General features: G+C 35.8%; 2 protein-coding genes across 5 annotated transcripts in view; both read right to left on the bottom strand.

Annotated features, from left to right (window-relative positions):
- LOC109537526 (probable multidrug resistance-associated protein lethal(2)03659) overlaps positions 1–9,084 on the bottom strand; it is an 18,619-nt gene extending 9,535 nt beyond the window's left edge. The window contains exons 1-7 of one of the 4 annotated variants that reach the window (XM_048664643.1): positions 8,731–9,084; positions 4,172–4,292; positions 3,404–3,637; positions 2,940–3,143; positions 1,573–1,799; positions 1,359–1,515; positions 437–1,305 (exon numbers count right to left, since the gene is read on the bottom strand). In XM_048664643.1, coding sequence (XP_048520600.1) covers positions 437–1,305; positions 1,359–1,515; positions 1,573–1,799; positions 2,940–3,143; positions 3,404–3,637; positions 4,172–4,257 — 1,777 coding nt within the window. In that variant the 5' untranslated portion in view covers positions 4,258–4,292; positions 8,731–9,084. Of the gene's footprint in view, positions 1–436; positions 1,306–1,358; positions 1,516–1,572; positions 1,800–2,939; positions 3,144–3,403; positions 3,638–4,171; positions 4,293–7,363; positions 7,772–8,730 lie in introns of those variants that run through there. The other 3 variants (XM_019904305.2, XM_019904306.2, XM_048664644.1) reach the window with 3 other exon arrangements.
- A 420-nt stretch (positions 9,085–9,504) lies between these two features.
- Positions 9,505–15,014, bottom strand: LOC109537273. Its single transcript, XM_048664723.1, has 12 exons — positions 14,661–15,014; positions 14,519–14,594; positions 14,061–14,149; positions 13,899–14,004; positions 13,775–13,839; positions 12,415–12,424; positions 12,341–12,369; positions 12,199–12,274; positions 11,962–12,053; positions 11,003–11,105; positions 10,605–10,669; positions 9,505–9,672 (listed from the first exon to the last, which is right to left on the bottom strand). Exons 1-12 carry the CDS (start codon positions 14,853–14,855, stop codon positions 9,655–9,657), a joined length of 924 nt encoding a protein of 307 aa, XP_048520680.1. The 5' UTR covers positions 14,856–15,014; the 3' UTR covers positions 9,505–9,654.
- Positions 15,015–15,261: the final 247 nt, after the last annotated feature.

The raw sequence follows: 15,261 nt of genomic DNA, 5'->3' as shown, positions 1-15,261 counted from the left end.
GAATAGCCAGCAAAATCGGAACATGATCGGATTCAAAAACGGAGACGGATCGGGCAGGTAGCGGAAAGATGTGAACTACGGCGTTGAAAGTCCAGTACTATTTTGCTCTCAGATCGGATGGGATAGATGTGACCCGGCCTTAACAGAGACTCCTGCAATTTGTGTTCATTTTTAATTAACCGATGGCAAACAACGTTTTTATTTGCTTTCCAGTCCGTCTGCTTTTTACTTGCTTTTACGAGCAACATAATAATAACGCAGGCGATTGCAGCGAACGCAAGCAAATGCCAAATAATTCCAGCGGAAGAATTTAATGAGTCCAACAGACTGTCATGAGAAAAGGGTAATTGGATTAAGCGCACTCCAGTGTCGAAAATGATAAGAACATTTCCCACTGGCTCGAAATAATAAGAGCGTAGCTGCGAAGGCAACGTACCTGATATGCATTCATCAAACAGCTTCTTTCCCACATGCGTGTCTACTGCCGATAGAGGATCGTCTAATAAGTAGATGTCTGCCTCTTTGTATACTGCTCGAGCCAGGTTGATTCGGGCCCTTTGGCCTCCACTTAGAGTAACGCCCCGGTCGCCAATCATGCTCTTGTCTCCATAAGGTAAAATGTCCAAATCTCTCTCCAAAGCGCATACTCTTATTACTTGATCATAGCGATTTCGAACGTAGGTCTCCCCAAAGAGAATATTCTGCCTAATGGTGCCGGCAAACAGCCACGGTTCTTGGGAGGCGTAGGAAATATTCCCTACAATATCCCGAATTCCTTTGGTCATGGCCAGTTCCTTCATCACCACATGTAGGAGTGAAGTCTTTCCAGAACCAACTGATCCGACCACTGCAACCAACTGTTTAGGCCCCACATTGAAATTAATGCCTGCCAAGGTATTTTCCTGCATAAAACTGTTCCATTTGGCCGACACATCATAAAGGTAAATACCAGAAGACTTTTTGCTGGCGGCATTTAGGAGAGGAGTTGAGTGGATGATTTTCTTCTGCGAGTACTTGACTTGAGGGGTTTTCACCTCGTGGAACATCAGAAACATTTCAATTCGCTTGATCGAGACCAGAGTTTCCGCCACATCTGAGACGGCTTGAGGAAAGTTGTTGGTCATCGCGGTTTTGATGATGTTGTAGAAGGACTGAACGACGTAGACGAATTCTGCGTTTGGTCGGTTACCAGTCAGGGTGTAGGCCAGGATGCAGAGGAAAATCGAGGTTCTGGTGATGAACTTGCTGAATGAAACGTGCAGCGCTCGGATGTAGGACGCTAGCCGGATTTGCCTGATTTCTAAACTGTAATTGGATGTTTAGTTTCAACTGAGTTTTCACGCATAAAATGCTCGTACTTTCTAATAATGCCTATGAGGCCTGTGAAGTATTTTTCCCAGTTGTACATTTTGATCACTTGAACTCCGGAGATGATTTCGCTCATGTTCCTCACTCGTTCATCGGTTTTGACTGCAGTTCTTAGACGGAACTTTGAAGCCAATTTGCCCAAGATCACTAAAATTTTAAAGGTTCAGCCGGAAAAACTCACTAAGAGCAAAACTGAGCACTTACTCTGTAGAGGCATAAATACGACGATGAGCAGAAATCCAGACAACGAAGTGAACCCAACATTGTAATAGAGCAGGTACATGATGAGGACTGTTTCCAGCGGTGCGATCCAAAGATAGTGTAAATATCTTATGCAGTTATCGAATCTGGCCACATCGTTCGATAGTAAGTTGATCATCTGGCCAATGGTTGTTTCAACTAGCGCAGTTTTGCTCAGTTTCAGAGTTTTTCTGCAAGGGAGTTCATTTTTAAGGTAAATAGACAAAAATCTTTCGATAAACTAGTTAATGGAATGAGAGTTAACGAATCTTTGTTCAAATAGTAATTACTTTAATTTTCTCCAGAATAAATAACTTTCATTTGATTTCATTGGAATCCCAGCCCCAAAAGGGTTTACAGTTCCAACAGTTGGGTCCGTCAGTTTTCCCTAACTAGTCAAACTTAGAACCTTTAATTCCACACAGGTGGTGATACAGGGTTGAAAGTTTGATGACAACTTCCACTAAATGGTCATGGGGTAAACATCGAATTTACTTTACCGGTGCCTTAAATTAAATCTAAATTTTGCTGGGAATGTTCATAATTCAATGGAGACTTTAATCAGCAAAAGTGGGGCTGGTAAGTGTTCATTTAGATCTTGGAATTATTTAAAGTGGTTAATAAATTGCATTCAGTGTCGTGCAGGTTCGTTTATTTGCAATTGGAAACTGAAAAATTGCAGACTACTTTCAATAGAGAAAAAGCTGTAAAAGAGCCCAGACAAACAGCTTGTAAGGGTGCAGGTTATAAGGTGAGTTCCACAAGTGAAATAGACTATTTTTATGGCAATATTAAAGGATTGAAGTTAATGGTCATTTTTGCTTTAACAGTCTTGAATTTGATTCTACCGCTGTTATTAAATTGCCCTTAGGAGGTTTACTTAAAATTTTAGCGAATTCAAACTTGTATTTAATCGCTTCTCCTTTGCACTTTTGTAGGCTCGTTTTTCATTCCTTTGTGTGTTTTCCCCAATTAAACACTCAATTATTTGCCATCATTTGCAGCTTCTTATGTAGGTCAAGAAACAGAATTAAGTTCAATCCGAACGAAGAAAAATTTGGCAAGAACATTCTGGTCGAAAAGTTTAAACTTAAACGCTCGACTGAAGGCAGGATTTATTAATCTTCCTATTCATATCCCAAAGAAAGGATTTTGCTTAATTTCCTCCACTTTTGCGGCAATTAATTATCAAACATTTGAGCATTCTGTCCTGCATATGATTTCGAACCCAAGCTTCGTGTCTGAGCCAATTCTTCCCGTTCGCTGCTGATAAATGGGCAAGGATTTTCCAATAAAACTGTAAACTTAGGGATCCAAAGAAAAATACAAACCTGTATATAAGTGAGCAACAAGCGATCCGCATTTTCATGCCCAGATGATGGCACGCCAGCATGTAGCTGTGTGCAACAACAACGGAAAGAAAGGAAGTAAATATTAAAATTCCTGCGTAAAAGTACGCTTCTTGCAACGTGACTGTGGTGTGACTTGGCGAGTAGTAATTCATCAGTTTGCCCAAGGCCAGAGGTTGAGATAATCTGGAAAGAACAGTTTAAAATTAAAGTATAAACTTATTAAAAATAATAACTGAGAAAAAAATAGTGCCTAAAATGATTGGTTGGAAACGGCTTAAATCACTGCACATTTTAATTTATCAAAGTAATTTTCCTCAACAATCTGTCTAAAATGCAATTTTATACTGAATTCTTAACATGGATGTAGTCATAAAAAGCCCGTCTGTTGGAATCTAAGCAACTGGCTGGAAGCAACTGAAAACAATCTAATCAGTATTGCATACCCTAAAACGAATTCCTGGACGAACAAAATGAGTCCATACAGCAGAATGTCCTTCCGAAACATCCTCCACAGGGCTCTTAAGAGCAACGGCTCTGTATGATTCAATCGTTCCAGTTTCCATTCCTCTTCCAATTTGTCTCCAAGTTTATGCGACTCGTGCTCTCTCAGTGGCTTGCATAAATCGTCTTCGTTGTAATCTTTTATCCAGCCCTTGTAAAATATTGGGAGGCCCCAACTAGAACAACAGGAATATTTCACTTTGTTTGTTTAGGCTCTATGGGCCCGAAAGTGCTTGTCGTTCATTAACAGGCAGCAAAATTAACAAGTTTTTGTTCCGCTAGAAGTTTGTCACAAGCAAAGTTGGAAAAACAAATCGAAAGTGAGCCATGAAATGTGCAATTTTCGAAATTGTTTAGGGCTCTTAAGTTACCTTCAGATTCAATTGTGCGTTAGAGAATGCTTGCAGTAGTTGGAAGCGAAACGTTAACAGAAATACATATTAATTAATTGTGCACTTAATGGTTTCTGCGTTATCAAGCTGTCGTAGGTGGGAATTCGGTCCTGACGTTTCGCCAGCACGGATAACTAGCATCTTCAAAGTTGTTCCCTCGGCTAAAACCCCAAATTCCTAGCGACGACGGCGTAATAACTAAATGAACATGCAAGGGATGAGTGCCTTTACATAAAGAGGCTTTAACCGCAACTTGGTTTGATGCAGATTTTCAATCTTTCTGATATGAGCTGGTATTTTTGTGTATGTAGAACTTACCAGAAAAATAGGTTGGATAAAAAATTGGCTTTCGACCTAGGATGCTCTGGTTTATTCTTGAACTCATCGGAAGCACTATCATCCATATTAACATTAACTGCTAAATATTACGTCTTGCGGCCTAAAATTAGAAAAAGGTTATCTGAATGTGAAAAAACCGGCAAATGCTCATTATTCCAAAAGCGAGCCAAAACTAAGCTAGTTGCATACTATAAAGCCTTTGTTCCTAATCGCAGCTAGTTATCCGCAAGTTCCATCCATACATTGTTTTTATTTTGCGGGCTTCTAATGAGCGATTGATTGACATAAGCAATTAATTAGCTGTTTATGAAAATGCTGGATTTAACGCCTCAAATTCATTTAGTTTAAACACCTGGCGCTTGGTAGTTAAAAAAACAGGACTGCTGCTTAGCAAAATGGATTTCATTAAATTTTATTGGCCAAAGTAAGCACCCCAAGACCCATCACACCCTTAAATTCTACTTTAGAGCCTGTCAATTGAAATGATCTGTTTAAAGCTGAAATAAGACGTAAACACTGGAAAAAATCATTATCAAAAGTCAGTAGTTTCAGGGAACGTTTGCTCTATGGAAAATAGAATGAAATTAGTTGAATAAACAAATAAAGTTTAGTAATGTTCGGGCGTTGCAATTCCGATCTGTGAGGAAAATGACAAATTGAACATGACCAACCTAAAAGCTTTAGCTGTTTTCAACGAATTTACCAATTTTATAATCGAGCGTGCGATTTTTAAGTAACAAATTGTCCAATATCTGAAGTAAACATTTCGGTTAGCAGGTTTGCGCCATTCGATACAGGCAACTAATTTCAGTTGGCTTTCTTTCGAATGTTTGTATTTTATTCGCGGTTTATGGCCAAGATGACCGTTTAGAAGAATGTTACGGTTTCAGGTGAAATCTCGGGAATATCGAGAAATCATTTCTTTTTGGTAACGGACCGTGACGAATATCATCGAACATGTCAATAGTGCAGTAAGTTCTGAAGACAATGTTCTTCAATAGGTTGATTCGTTGGGCTTTTGGGTTAACAAACTACAATAGAATTCAAATCCATGCCGTTCACATTAATCATTGCTTACTAATATTTATAATCCGGGAAATGATTAATTGGTGTGAAGGATTCACGGACAAAGTCGCTTGGATTCGTAGGTACCCACTTTACATATTTCAATTAGGTATTATGATGCAGGAACTAAGGAAAATCATCAATTCGTTTTTCAGTTAGTTCGACTTCCGGGTACTTAAATTTGTGTGTTTTTTTGATCATTTATCTATGGGTTTCTAAATCAATTGATATAAAAAACTGAGTCAACGCACTGCACTAGCTTTAAGTTCCCTGCTATTTGCCATGTTCTCCATTACATGCAAATCGTTCACCCTTGATGTCCCAAAAATCCATTCAGGTGTATTGTAAGAGTTTAATAATCGGCATGATTTTTACACGGTTTTTTTTTCATTAGTATTTCTAACATTTTTAGCAACATTTCAGCTAATAATGACCTTGGAAGCTGGCAAAAAAATTGTATTTACAAATCAGTATCTAATGATTTAGCTGTTGCATAACTTCAGAAGCTTTTTAGTTACATGTTGTGTAATGTTTTCATGTTTCTACTTGGCGCAATCAATTTTCAAATGACTAAATGTGAAAACTATGTCGAAGAGTTGTTTCTATGTAGAAAATTGAGAACACATTTCTCACTTTTTGAGGATTTGTTTTGACACTTATTGATAGTCAATTGCGATCAAGAGCAAATTTTCTCGACTCGAATTCAAAGTGCCTACGACTTTAAAGGAATTTGGAGCTAAAAGTAGACAAATTTAAGTTAAGGAAATGTTCAATTTCTGGCCAAAAAAAGCTCGACGAAAATCAAACAGAAAATTAATGAAGTTTGGTTCAACAAAATCATCAAAAGAGGAGACAAAAGTGTTGTTTTTTCGCACTCAAGCCCTAAAAAAATGATTTATTTGGTTGTTCTTTTTATTTCGTCCAAAAGAAATCAATTCAGCTTCAAACAGTAGCTCAGAAGTTAGATACTAATTTCAGGAAAAGAGTGACTGAAGGTTATTTGCTCTTCTTCTAAACATAACTGCAGAGCAGAATAATTGGCTAATTGAATATTCGTCAATCTGTTTTTAATGCATTTTGCAAGTTTGCGGTAACAGTAAAAGCGGCAGTAAGTTGGATATCTGAAGTCTCTCTGATCCGTATAATTTCGGAGGTTTATTAAACTCACTTTTAATTTGTCAATGAAACATTTAAATCAAACTCTTCGTGTAACATTCGCTTCTATTTAGCTCGTTTAATAACGCGTATGGCAACTAAAAAGTTTGATTAAATAATACGAACATAATTGGAGTTGAAAATCTTTAGGTGTAAAACTAGCCAACAATCTGTCGATGTGAAACTTTGCGCATGTTTTGCGGAAACTCATATCCTAGATAGGGACAATCCCGCAACATTTAGTTCTCAATGCATGTGCTGCTTATTAAAACTAATTTTGAAATTTTGCATGACTTCAAGTTTTAGTCAAAGTGTTACTGGAAAATCGACGGTTTGCATAACGTGGATTGTTTGCGTAATTCTTCGTATAATGTGCAGTAATATGTGCGGTTTTCTTATTTCTTTTCTTACTGACAGCAAAAATTGAAATTTTGCCAATTGATTGCTTGCCAATTCCCCTTTAGGACAAATTTCTTGCTTAATTCTAATGAAAAGGGAAAATTATTTCGCCGCTTTGAAATGAAAAAATAGTAACTAACCGTTTTTATTTAACTGGTTTTTAATACTCTCCAAAATTACCCTTTCTTGTTTTGATTGATACAGCAATCTTCTCAATTTTTAACCTAAACTCATCCCGGTATAAATACATACTTTTTGCAAAAATATTGCACATCTTTTCATTCTAAAACCGCCACTATATCGACAACTATTCTATGCTTCTAGTGAAGAAATAAACATCGTCTCCATATCCGCTTCACATGTTTAAATTTAATCAACTAATAGTTCATTAATCGAGAAAAATCAATCAAACTACCATACTTCAAATAGAATGGAGCGACTTTAATTAATGAAAGTTTGTGGCGATAAAAATCATTCAGCAAAGTTTTAAAGAAATCCAGCAGGGATTCGTGATGAGTTTAAGAAGCAACTTCAACTAAGTCCTAAGCTTACCGCTTTATAGAAAGCTATCCAGAATGTTGAGTCGCAAACCACGCACAACTGCACACGCCTTTCTAATGCAGAAAAAAATTAGGTATGTAACAAAATACAAATTCACTTTTTTAAATGAATATGCACCGGTCATTAGTGTCTCACTTGCGGACCATGTAAAACACCACTAAAAATTATTAAACACTCAATTATTGTTGTAATCTTATGCACCAATAGATCTTAGGTAATTGATGTTGTCACATCCGAAATGGTGGGAAATGTAATGGATTTTAAGAATGTAATAAAAGATTGGCAAAAATCGTTTACCCAGGTGGTCGTGGCACTTATCTTGGCGTCGTTTACATTACTAGGTCAATTTTTTCCATTTTAATTGGGTTACTAAACTTTTACAGGTTTTTGCCAACTTTAGGTCAACGTGGTCCGAACAACTCTTTCTATATGTTTGTGTGTTTTCTAATGGAAAATATTTAATCAATTCGCACGGATGTATAACTAATATCATTAGTTTTTAACGCAAATATTTTAATTAGCACGTCCCAAGTGTGATTTGGCGGTTTTGTAGCGTTCGGATTGTCCGGTTCTATTGATGTTCACACGATTGGATCCATTCAGTTGATTATCTGTTAATCGCGAAGAGTAACACGACGTGGTGGTTGTATAAAATTAGTCATTATTTCTTGCTTTAGCCTACCGAGAACTTAATCGTCAGCGATAATGAAACAATCGTTTTTTAATAGTGCCAACATTTTGCCATGAACTTCGTTATTTGTACAACTTTCAACATTTGCACTTGCATTTTAATGAATTAAAAATGTTAGCGGAAAAAGCACGTGTTTTTGACGAAACATATGGAAACATAGTCTGAAAACGTTTGTACCAGCTGGAAACGCATTTTTTCCTAGATATTGGGAATTTCAGGAGAATAATGGTTTTATCTGAGAGCCAGAAACAAAAAATCCGGGTTTCGGAAATATCGCCTCTTTCCTCTCGTCTTATCTTCTTTTCTTGCTTGGAAAGATTTCTGTTCACATGAAACCATTTTATCATGTATGAATAATTTTGATTTATTTGTTCCAACATTTTTTTCCCGCATGTGGGAGCGGTACCTTAGTCCAAACAACTGCCCTTAAAATCTGCTGGCATTTTTACATTTTCCTTGATTTGTACCATTTATAACGCGATAAATTGATTCGTACGATCCGACTTGGTTTATGGGTTGAAAACAACACGCTAAAACGGACTCAACTTGATGGTTTCTAATAAGTTCTGGGTTTCTATGATTGCTTGATAAAACGAAGAAAAGCCCGAGAAATTCGCTAGTTTCAGTGAAGTAGCCGTTTCTTGTAGGCTCATTTTGCAACAATTACCTTTGTTCCTATCCACATTGAACATATTCCTTTGCAAACACCACACCAATTAAAAACTCAACAAACCAACCAAAGAGAACCAAAATATTGCTGATATTTTATTTATAGCAGCCTGATATTGCCCTTGGAAGTGTCCGTTTTGCCATAGGTTAGTCCCTAAATGCGAAGTGAAAATAATCACCTGGACGTGAATTTTTGAGGACTTTGCACTAATCACACATAAACACCAAATTTCCAATTGTTATAACAACCACAGCTTGATGTTTATAAATACGCCACTAAAAGTTTATTAAGCTGAACTCGGTTTTATTATTTGCACGTGCTTTTATCAAAGAATTTATAATTTGAAAAACGTACACTGCCCACTCTAGTTTTTTCCTAGATACCTTCGCAAGCCAGCCTGGTATGTTTAGCAAATTTTTATAGTTCACCATATTGAATTTTTGCAAAACCTGTAGAAGAGTTGCAGGTTTGAATATTTTTTATATATAATATATATTTAATACCAGAAAATCTCTAATTGAAGTGAATTTGGTCATTACTTACCTAAGGAAACATATGCTTATACTCACATGAACTATCAAAGTTTGGGGTTCTTACAAGCTAAATGAAGGTGTAAAAAAGTAATTGGAAAGGTAAAGATTTATTGCAGCGAGTTGTGGATTTTAAGAATGAATGCATTTACTTTCAAAAATGCTTGCCAAAGCTGGAAACGTGAGTAAGAATTTACTGACAACTAAGGTAAGCTGTTAATGTGCAACTAAAAATTCGGTATATTTCAAGTAATATCTTTATTTGACTTTATTACAATAACTTGTCCATAAAAATGCATTATATTTGTAACTTATAAAATGTACTTTGGTACGTGTGGTCTTAACAGAGCATCCTTAAATAGCTAGAAGCACCGAACATCCTTAATTTTGCTCAAATTAACATATAAGCCTGCAATAATGAAAATAATGTATTACAAACTTGAAAAACAAAGAGTATATAAATGGAATTTTCAAAATTACACAGTGATCTCAAATGAATACTTGAATCTAAGGTAAAAATTGTCAGTTAAAAATCGTGACCGCTTAAAAAACGCTTAAAATTTACCAAAATTTTCGATTATTCTGGATCTAACTTTCTTCCGTGTTTTTCAATGAGCCCGATACATTTCTCTCTTCTTCCGTAAAAATAATATTGAATTTAAAGCATTGTGAGAGATTTAATGCATAGTTTTCCTTAGACCTACAAAGCGTCTTTATATGCATATTAGAGTGCTTGAGTCCATAATAAGGAACAAATTGCCGGTTAAAGATCATGACCGCTCAAAAAGCATGGACAAAAAAATGTCGATTATTTTTGATCTGAAGCTCCTCGCGTGTGTTTGAATGAGGTCGATACATTTCTCGCTTACTTCTGATCAAAATATTAGAGAGTTCTAGGAATTTTTAAACATTTCTCATTTTTTGGAAAGTTCTTCAAAATGTCACAGGCGTGTTTTGTGAGCCTAATGCAAACTATTCGACTCACCAAGCGCCTCCATATGCATATTAGACTGCTTAAGTCTATAATAAAAAAGATGTATTGGATTGAAGATCAAAACCGCGCAAAAAGCGCTTGAAATGGACAGAAAATATCGAATATTTCCATCTCAACTTTCTAGTAGGTTTTTCAATGAGCTCAAAACATTTCGTGCTTCTTTGCGATGAAAATAACATAAAATTTAAGGCAATTTGAGAGGCTCCCTTTTTCGAAAAAATCGAGACTAACACCTTATAAAAATTATGATCATTCAAATTTTAAAATATTGCGTTTTTTGGGGCTCATTACAAAACTGTCGAGTTTATGCAGTTGATTCCTTGCATGTAATTTTTTTAGCCACTTACGCTAGGTTCCATTTCTGCATAGCAGCGATGACTCAACCAGGCATTTTCGCAGGGATTTGCTCCGTCTACAGGAATACAACATACAAAAAAAAGGTTTAGAAGGCATCCAGAATATCGGCAAGTAGTTCAACTTTTAATCACCCAGCTAATTTTAAAGACTTTCGAAAGCTCCTGCTTACTTCTGCGGTCATTAGTTTATTCACCTGAAAATGCTTGGCTGCTGTAATTGAGCACAGTTTTCAAACATTTCCCCAACCTCGAGAAGTCAAACTTAATATACATAGACTTCAACTTCGTGCATAATTTCATATAATTGAACCGAGCGCTTAATTACTGTTTTTATTTGTAAACTTATTTTCGTTTTTTAAAACAAAGAACAGAAAGCTCTTGATACTCACGTTTGGTGCCACAAGCACGAATAACTGGAGCAGCCAAAGCCTGATATTCTTCCGGAAGAATTGCAATGGTTGCTTCTTCATCTATTATTCCGTCGTCGTCAATCTAAACATTAAAATGCGCCAGTAAGTGGAAAACGTTAGTTAATTGTTATTTGTGTTTTAGAAAGTACATCGGCTGAATCATGATTATTTAATTCGTTCTTCACGAATCTCAAAGTGTAAAATTCGAATGTTTTAAACTGGGCAATAGATGTAGATTTTTTTTATTTTCGGGTATTTCGGCTACATAAAGCGTCAGATGCTGCTAATCGATTTAGAATGGTTTTGGAACCAACCTGTTAACTTAAAAACTGTTCTATCTGAGAATTTTTAAGACATTTTGGAAAAGTGAACTAACAAATTTAAAAGTAACTTTCTGACTTGAAAAATTCTAAAGGCAAATAACAGCGTGTACCGGCTCAAAATGTTTCATTTCCCATTCAGATGGCATTGATTGCAAATTGTATAAAAGAAAGCTGTTAAATTCGAACGTGTCGACGTCTATGCAGCTCGAAAACAGTGCACAATAATTTTATGGCCAATTTATAACACGGTGATTTTCTATTATTGTCATTTTGCAATTGGCCGTGTTGCTCAACCTGCGGTTTTTCTAGCAACTGGTGTTGCAGCTTTTCAGCTAGCATTATCACTACTTTGTGCTGCTGTTTCCAGAAAAATTCTCAATTTTTCAACGGAAAATTTATCAAAAACTCTGAGTAGTAAAGTGGTCACTTATTTGCTTAGCCAACAGTAGCCAATAAGTAGAACCAACAGTCGTACTTCATGGATAATAAGGTCGGTGTTTTTTACTCTGAATATAACGAATTGCAAAACGGAACGTTCATAATGAAATTATCAGCAAAAAGTTCCATTATTTACGTTCAATTAATTAATGTGTAAAATTTGACACTGTTACTTACGCAAGCCATCTGGGCCATGAGACACTTTATGTAGCATTTCAGGTTTTCGTCATCGGCAAAAATTTTCTCGGCATTCACTTTCCGGATAAAATCTAAAATAAGAAAACTAAACCAACTTTGAAATTGCTGAAGCCACCAACAGAAAGACATTAGTTGTGCTGCAACTGGAATTCCAGACGTTTTTGGAAACGTCTCCAAATGCTAGCGAGTGATTTGTCGGTGGTTTAATTAAAATACCTTCATTTACTCCTGTTTCAGCTACACACGTGTTATGAAGCATTTGGGCCAGTTCTTTCATTTCGTCCGACAATGCCTAAAATGCCGGTAGTAATTGTTCTTCTGTTTTCAAATCAGCGTTTTAATTATGAGCAATTCTTACCCGGATGGCAGGCAGAATAAGCATTATGCCTACAACCCATGTGGTCAGTGCCATTGGATGCCTTTACGGCTGACAATGATTTATCTGAATATATATGGGGGATAGACAATGAAGTTTTCTAACTAAATTACTAGCTTGCGGTATAAGACAATTATTAGGCTCGCTGCTAATGAGTTTGATAATATTAAATCAAGCTAGTGAGGGCATTGATTAAATTTTAATTGCATCCGTTTGGCACCTATAATACGACAGTAAACATGAATTTTGGGACGAAATTTCCAACGCAAATGCAGCAATATTTTCCAGAATTTTTAATTAATACTAATTAGATTTCTTAGCCTAGTTACTCGTAAATATGTAAAAATTTCATTTCTTCTAAGGCCTTATTTTCTATTATAAAACCTTCATATTCAAGTACGGCTAATAAATATTCAGAATTTAGATTAAAGATGACATTGCAGCACCAAATCTTCCCGAATTTAACATGAATTAAATTGTGAAGGGTTGCGTTTCAGTTTTACATCGAATGATAAAGTTTTCCTCTTCATGTCATACTTACCAGACTAAAGTAGTTGAATCTGAAGGAGAGTTAAACATTGGCTAAGATTTAACCGTTTTTAAATATATTTTTAGGAAAACAAAATGCATTTTTTTATTAAAGTTGTGCTTGTTATTGCCAAAATTCCCACAATGTTACAATGTGAAGAGTTTTATAATTAACGTTTTACTCTTTGCTTTTCCATCAACTGTTTGCAATTTGATCTGAGCATGAAAAATATTTTTAATCTTTCTCCAAATTTCAGTTATTCCGTAATTTCAGCTTGTCCAGTATTCTTTCTATTCCGATATGGCACAATTATTCGTTAAGAGACAATATTTCGTTTATTATATTTAACAAGAGAGTTAATATTTCGTTTTGTAGTTTGTCTCCTCTGTATTTTGCATTTGGTTTGTTATCTCGACGGCTCCTGACCTTTTTTTATTTTCAAGATGCTTGAGGATGTATTCTATCGCATTGTTGCCAATTCTGCATCGATGCCATCTTCTTGGTCTTCTATGAATTGTTGTTCAATTTCATCATTTTCTTTAAACAGATAGTCAAACAATTCTGTTACGTTCTGTCTTACATTGTTTTCTCTTAGGACGTTAGTTCTTGGAAGCATTAAAATAATTAAACACACTATATATATGTAAGGATTATTTATATTTGGAAGACTTAAATTGCACTCTATATTTTTAAATAACGAATTACATGATCTGAAAGGTCTGAAAGTAGATATTCGGTAATGGGAAGTCCGGGCTGCTGGCTGGCTTAGATGAGGAAATAGTGCTGAAATAAATCAAAATACGCAAGAGGTCAAAATCTAAAAAGGTGATGTATTTTTTGTAAAATTCAGCATCTAAACTTCATTAATTAAAAAATAACTTGCGTACCTCTGGACCTTCTTTATAGTAGCACTTATGAGTAAGCCAGGCGCTGTCGCAAGGATTTGCGCCAACTGCAGAAAAAAATCAGCAACAATTAAACTGTCCTATAAAACAAGCAATTAAGCCTTACTGATGCTTCCACACTTTCTAATAATTGGCTCAGTGGCTTCTTGGATTTCTTCAGGTAAAACTGCCACCATTGCATCCACATCAATAGTTCCATCATTGTCGTCAATCTAAATGAACAGGAAGTTTTCTAGAAATAATTTGCATTCAAGATCGATTGACTTACTATGGCCATTTGGGACAGAAGACACTTTATGTAGCATTTGAAACTGTCTGCTTCGGAAAAGTCTCCATTTCTTGCGTTTGTAATAGCATCTAAAACACGAAATATTCACAGACTTTAATTTAACGACCTTTCAAGGAAAATCGATTTAAAACATTGATACAAGCGTCGTAAATGAAATTACTAGCAAAAAGCTTTTATTACCGTCTGCGTTCCTCAGGCATAAATTTAATATCAATCCGAAACCCAAAAACGAATATAATCTTTTAGCGTGACATAAAGATTTAATCAGATAAAGGGCTTTTTGCGTTTTCGGCATATGGCCGGGAGATTTCAATTAACTTTTAGGACAGTCTCCTGAAAATTCAGCCAGCAAAAGGTCTGCCCTGCCACAACCAGATACAATTTTCTATTATTGGGATTTCAATTATAAACGTTTTCTCATTCGGGGATTATTTTACCTTCGGCTGCTCCAGTTTCTCCAATGCATGTGGTATGCAACTGATTGGCTAGTTCTTGCATTTCATCCGACATACCCTGAAGAAGTGATGTTTTGTGGCAAAATTGAACCGATTCTTATGGGCGTAGACTTCTACTACTTACCATGATAGTTGGAATAGCGAGCGCCACTAAGAAAACTTTCAAAGCAGTCTTCATTTTCACTAAAAAAATAAGACTATTAACAACCAGGAACTGTGTGCAACAATAGCCGGTGGGTTGGAATCCTGTCATATATACCGGAAACTTCACGTTGGAAAAAGTTTTAATCCTTATACTTAACTGGACCAACCCACTCATTTAAATGTTAAAAAAATCATGTAATTGCAGTTTAGTGGACGATTTGCTATTTTAAATGAACGGCGTCGGTTTTCCACTTGCTTTTTTCATCGTTCACAATCCATCTATTTTTGTGTTGCTAAATTTTTTTAGTTCCATAATTCCTTTTCAGCTTATTACTAGCTGATATTTTTCAGTTCTTGAAATCTGAAATAATTTTTTTGCCTAATATTTATCATTCAGCAAATGGCCAATTGAATGGGCTTTTGAGATAATAACCGAGTAGTTAATTTCAGCAGGTTATTTAGTAGTTTTTGCTTGGCTACTTAGTGATTATTTCCAGCTTCATTCATAAATAGATTTTCCAATTTAGGGAACGCCAGGACGAACGTAATTTGTTAATTATACAAATTCTCTCTTGAAAGGA

The sequence above is a fragment of the Dendroctonus ponderosae genome, unplaced genomic scaffold, assembly GCF_020466585.1.
Source record: "Dendroctonus ponderosae isolate FM_Combo_2020 unplaced genomic scaffold, Dpon_F_20191213v2 Dpon_F_20191213_3, whole genome shotgun sequence".
Lineage (NCBI taxonomy): Eukaryota > Metazoa > Arthropoda > Insecta > Coleoptera > Curculionidae > Dendroctonus > Dendroctonus ponderosae.
Note: the sequence above shows the minus strand (reverse complement) of the source record. Positions and strands in the feature narration are given on the sequence as shown.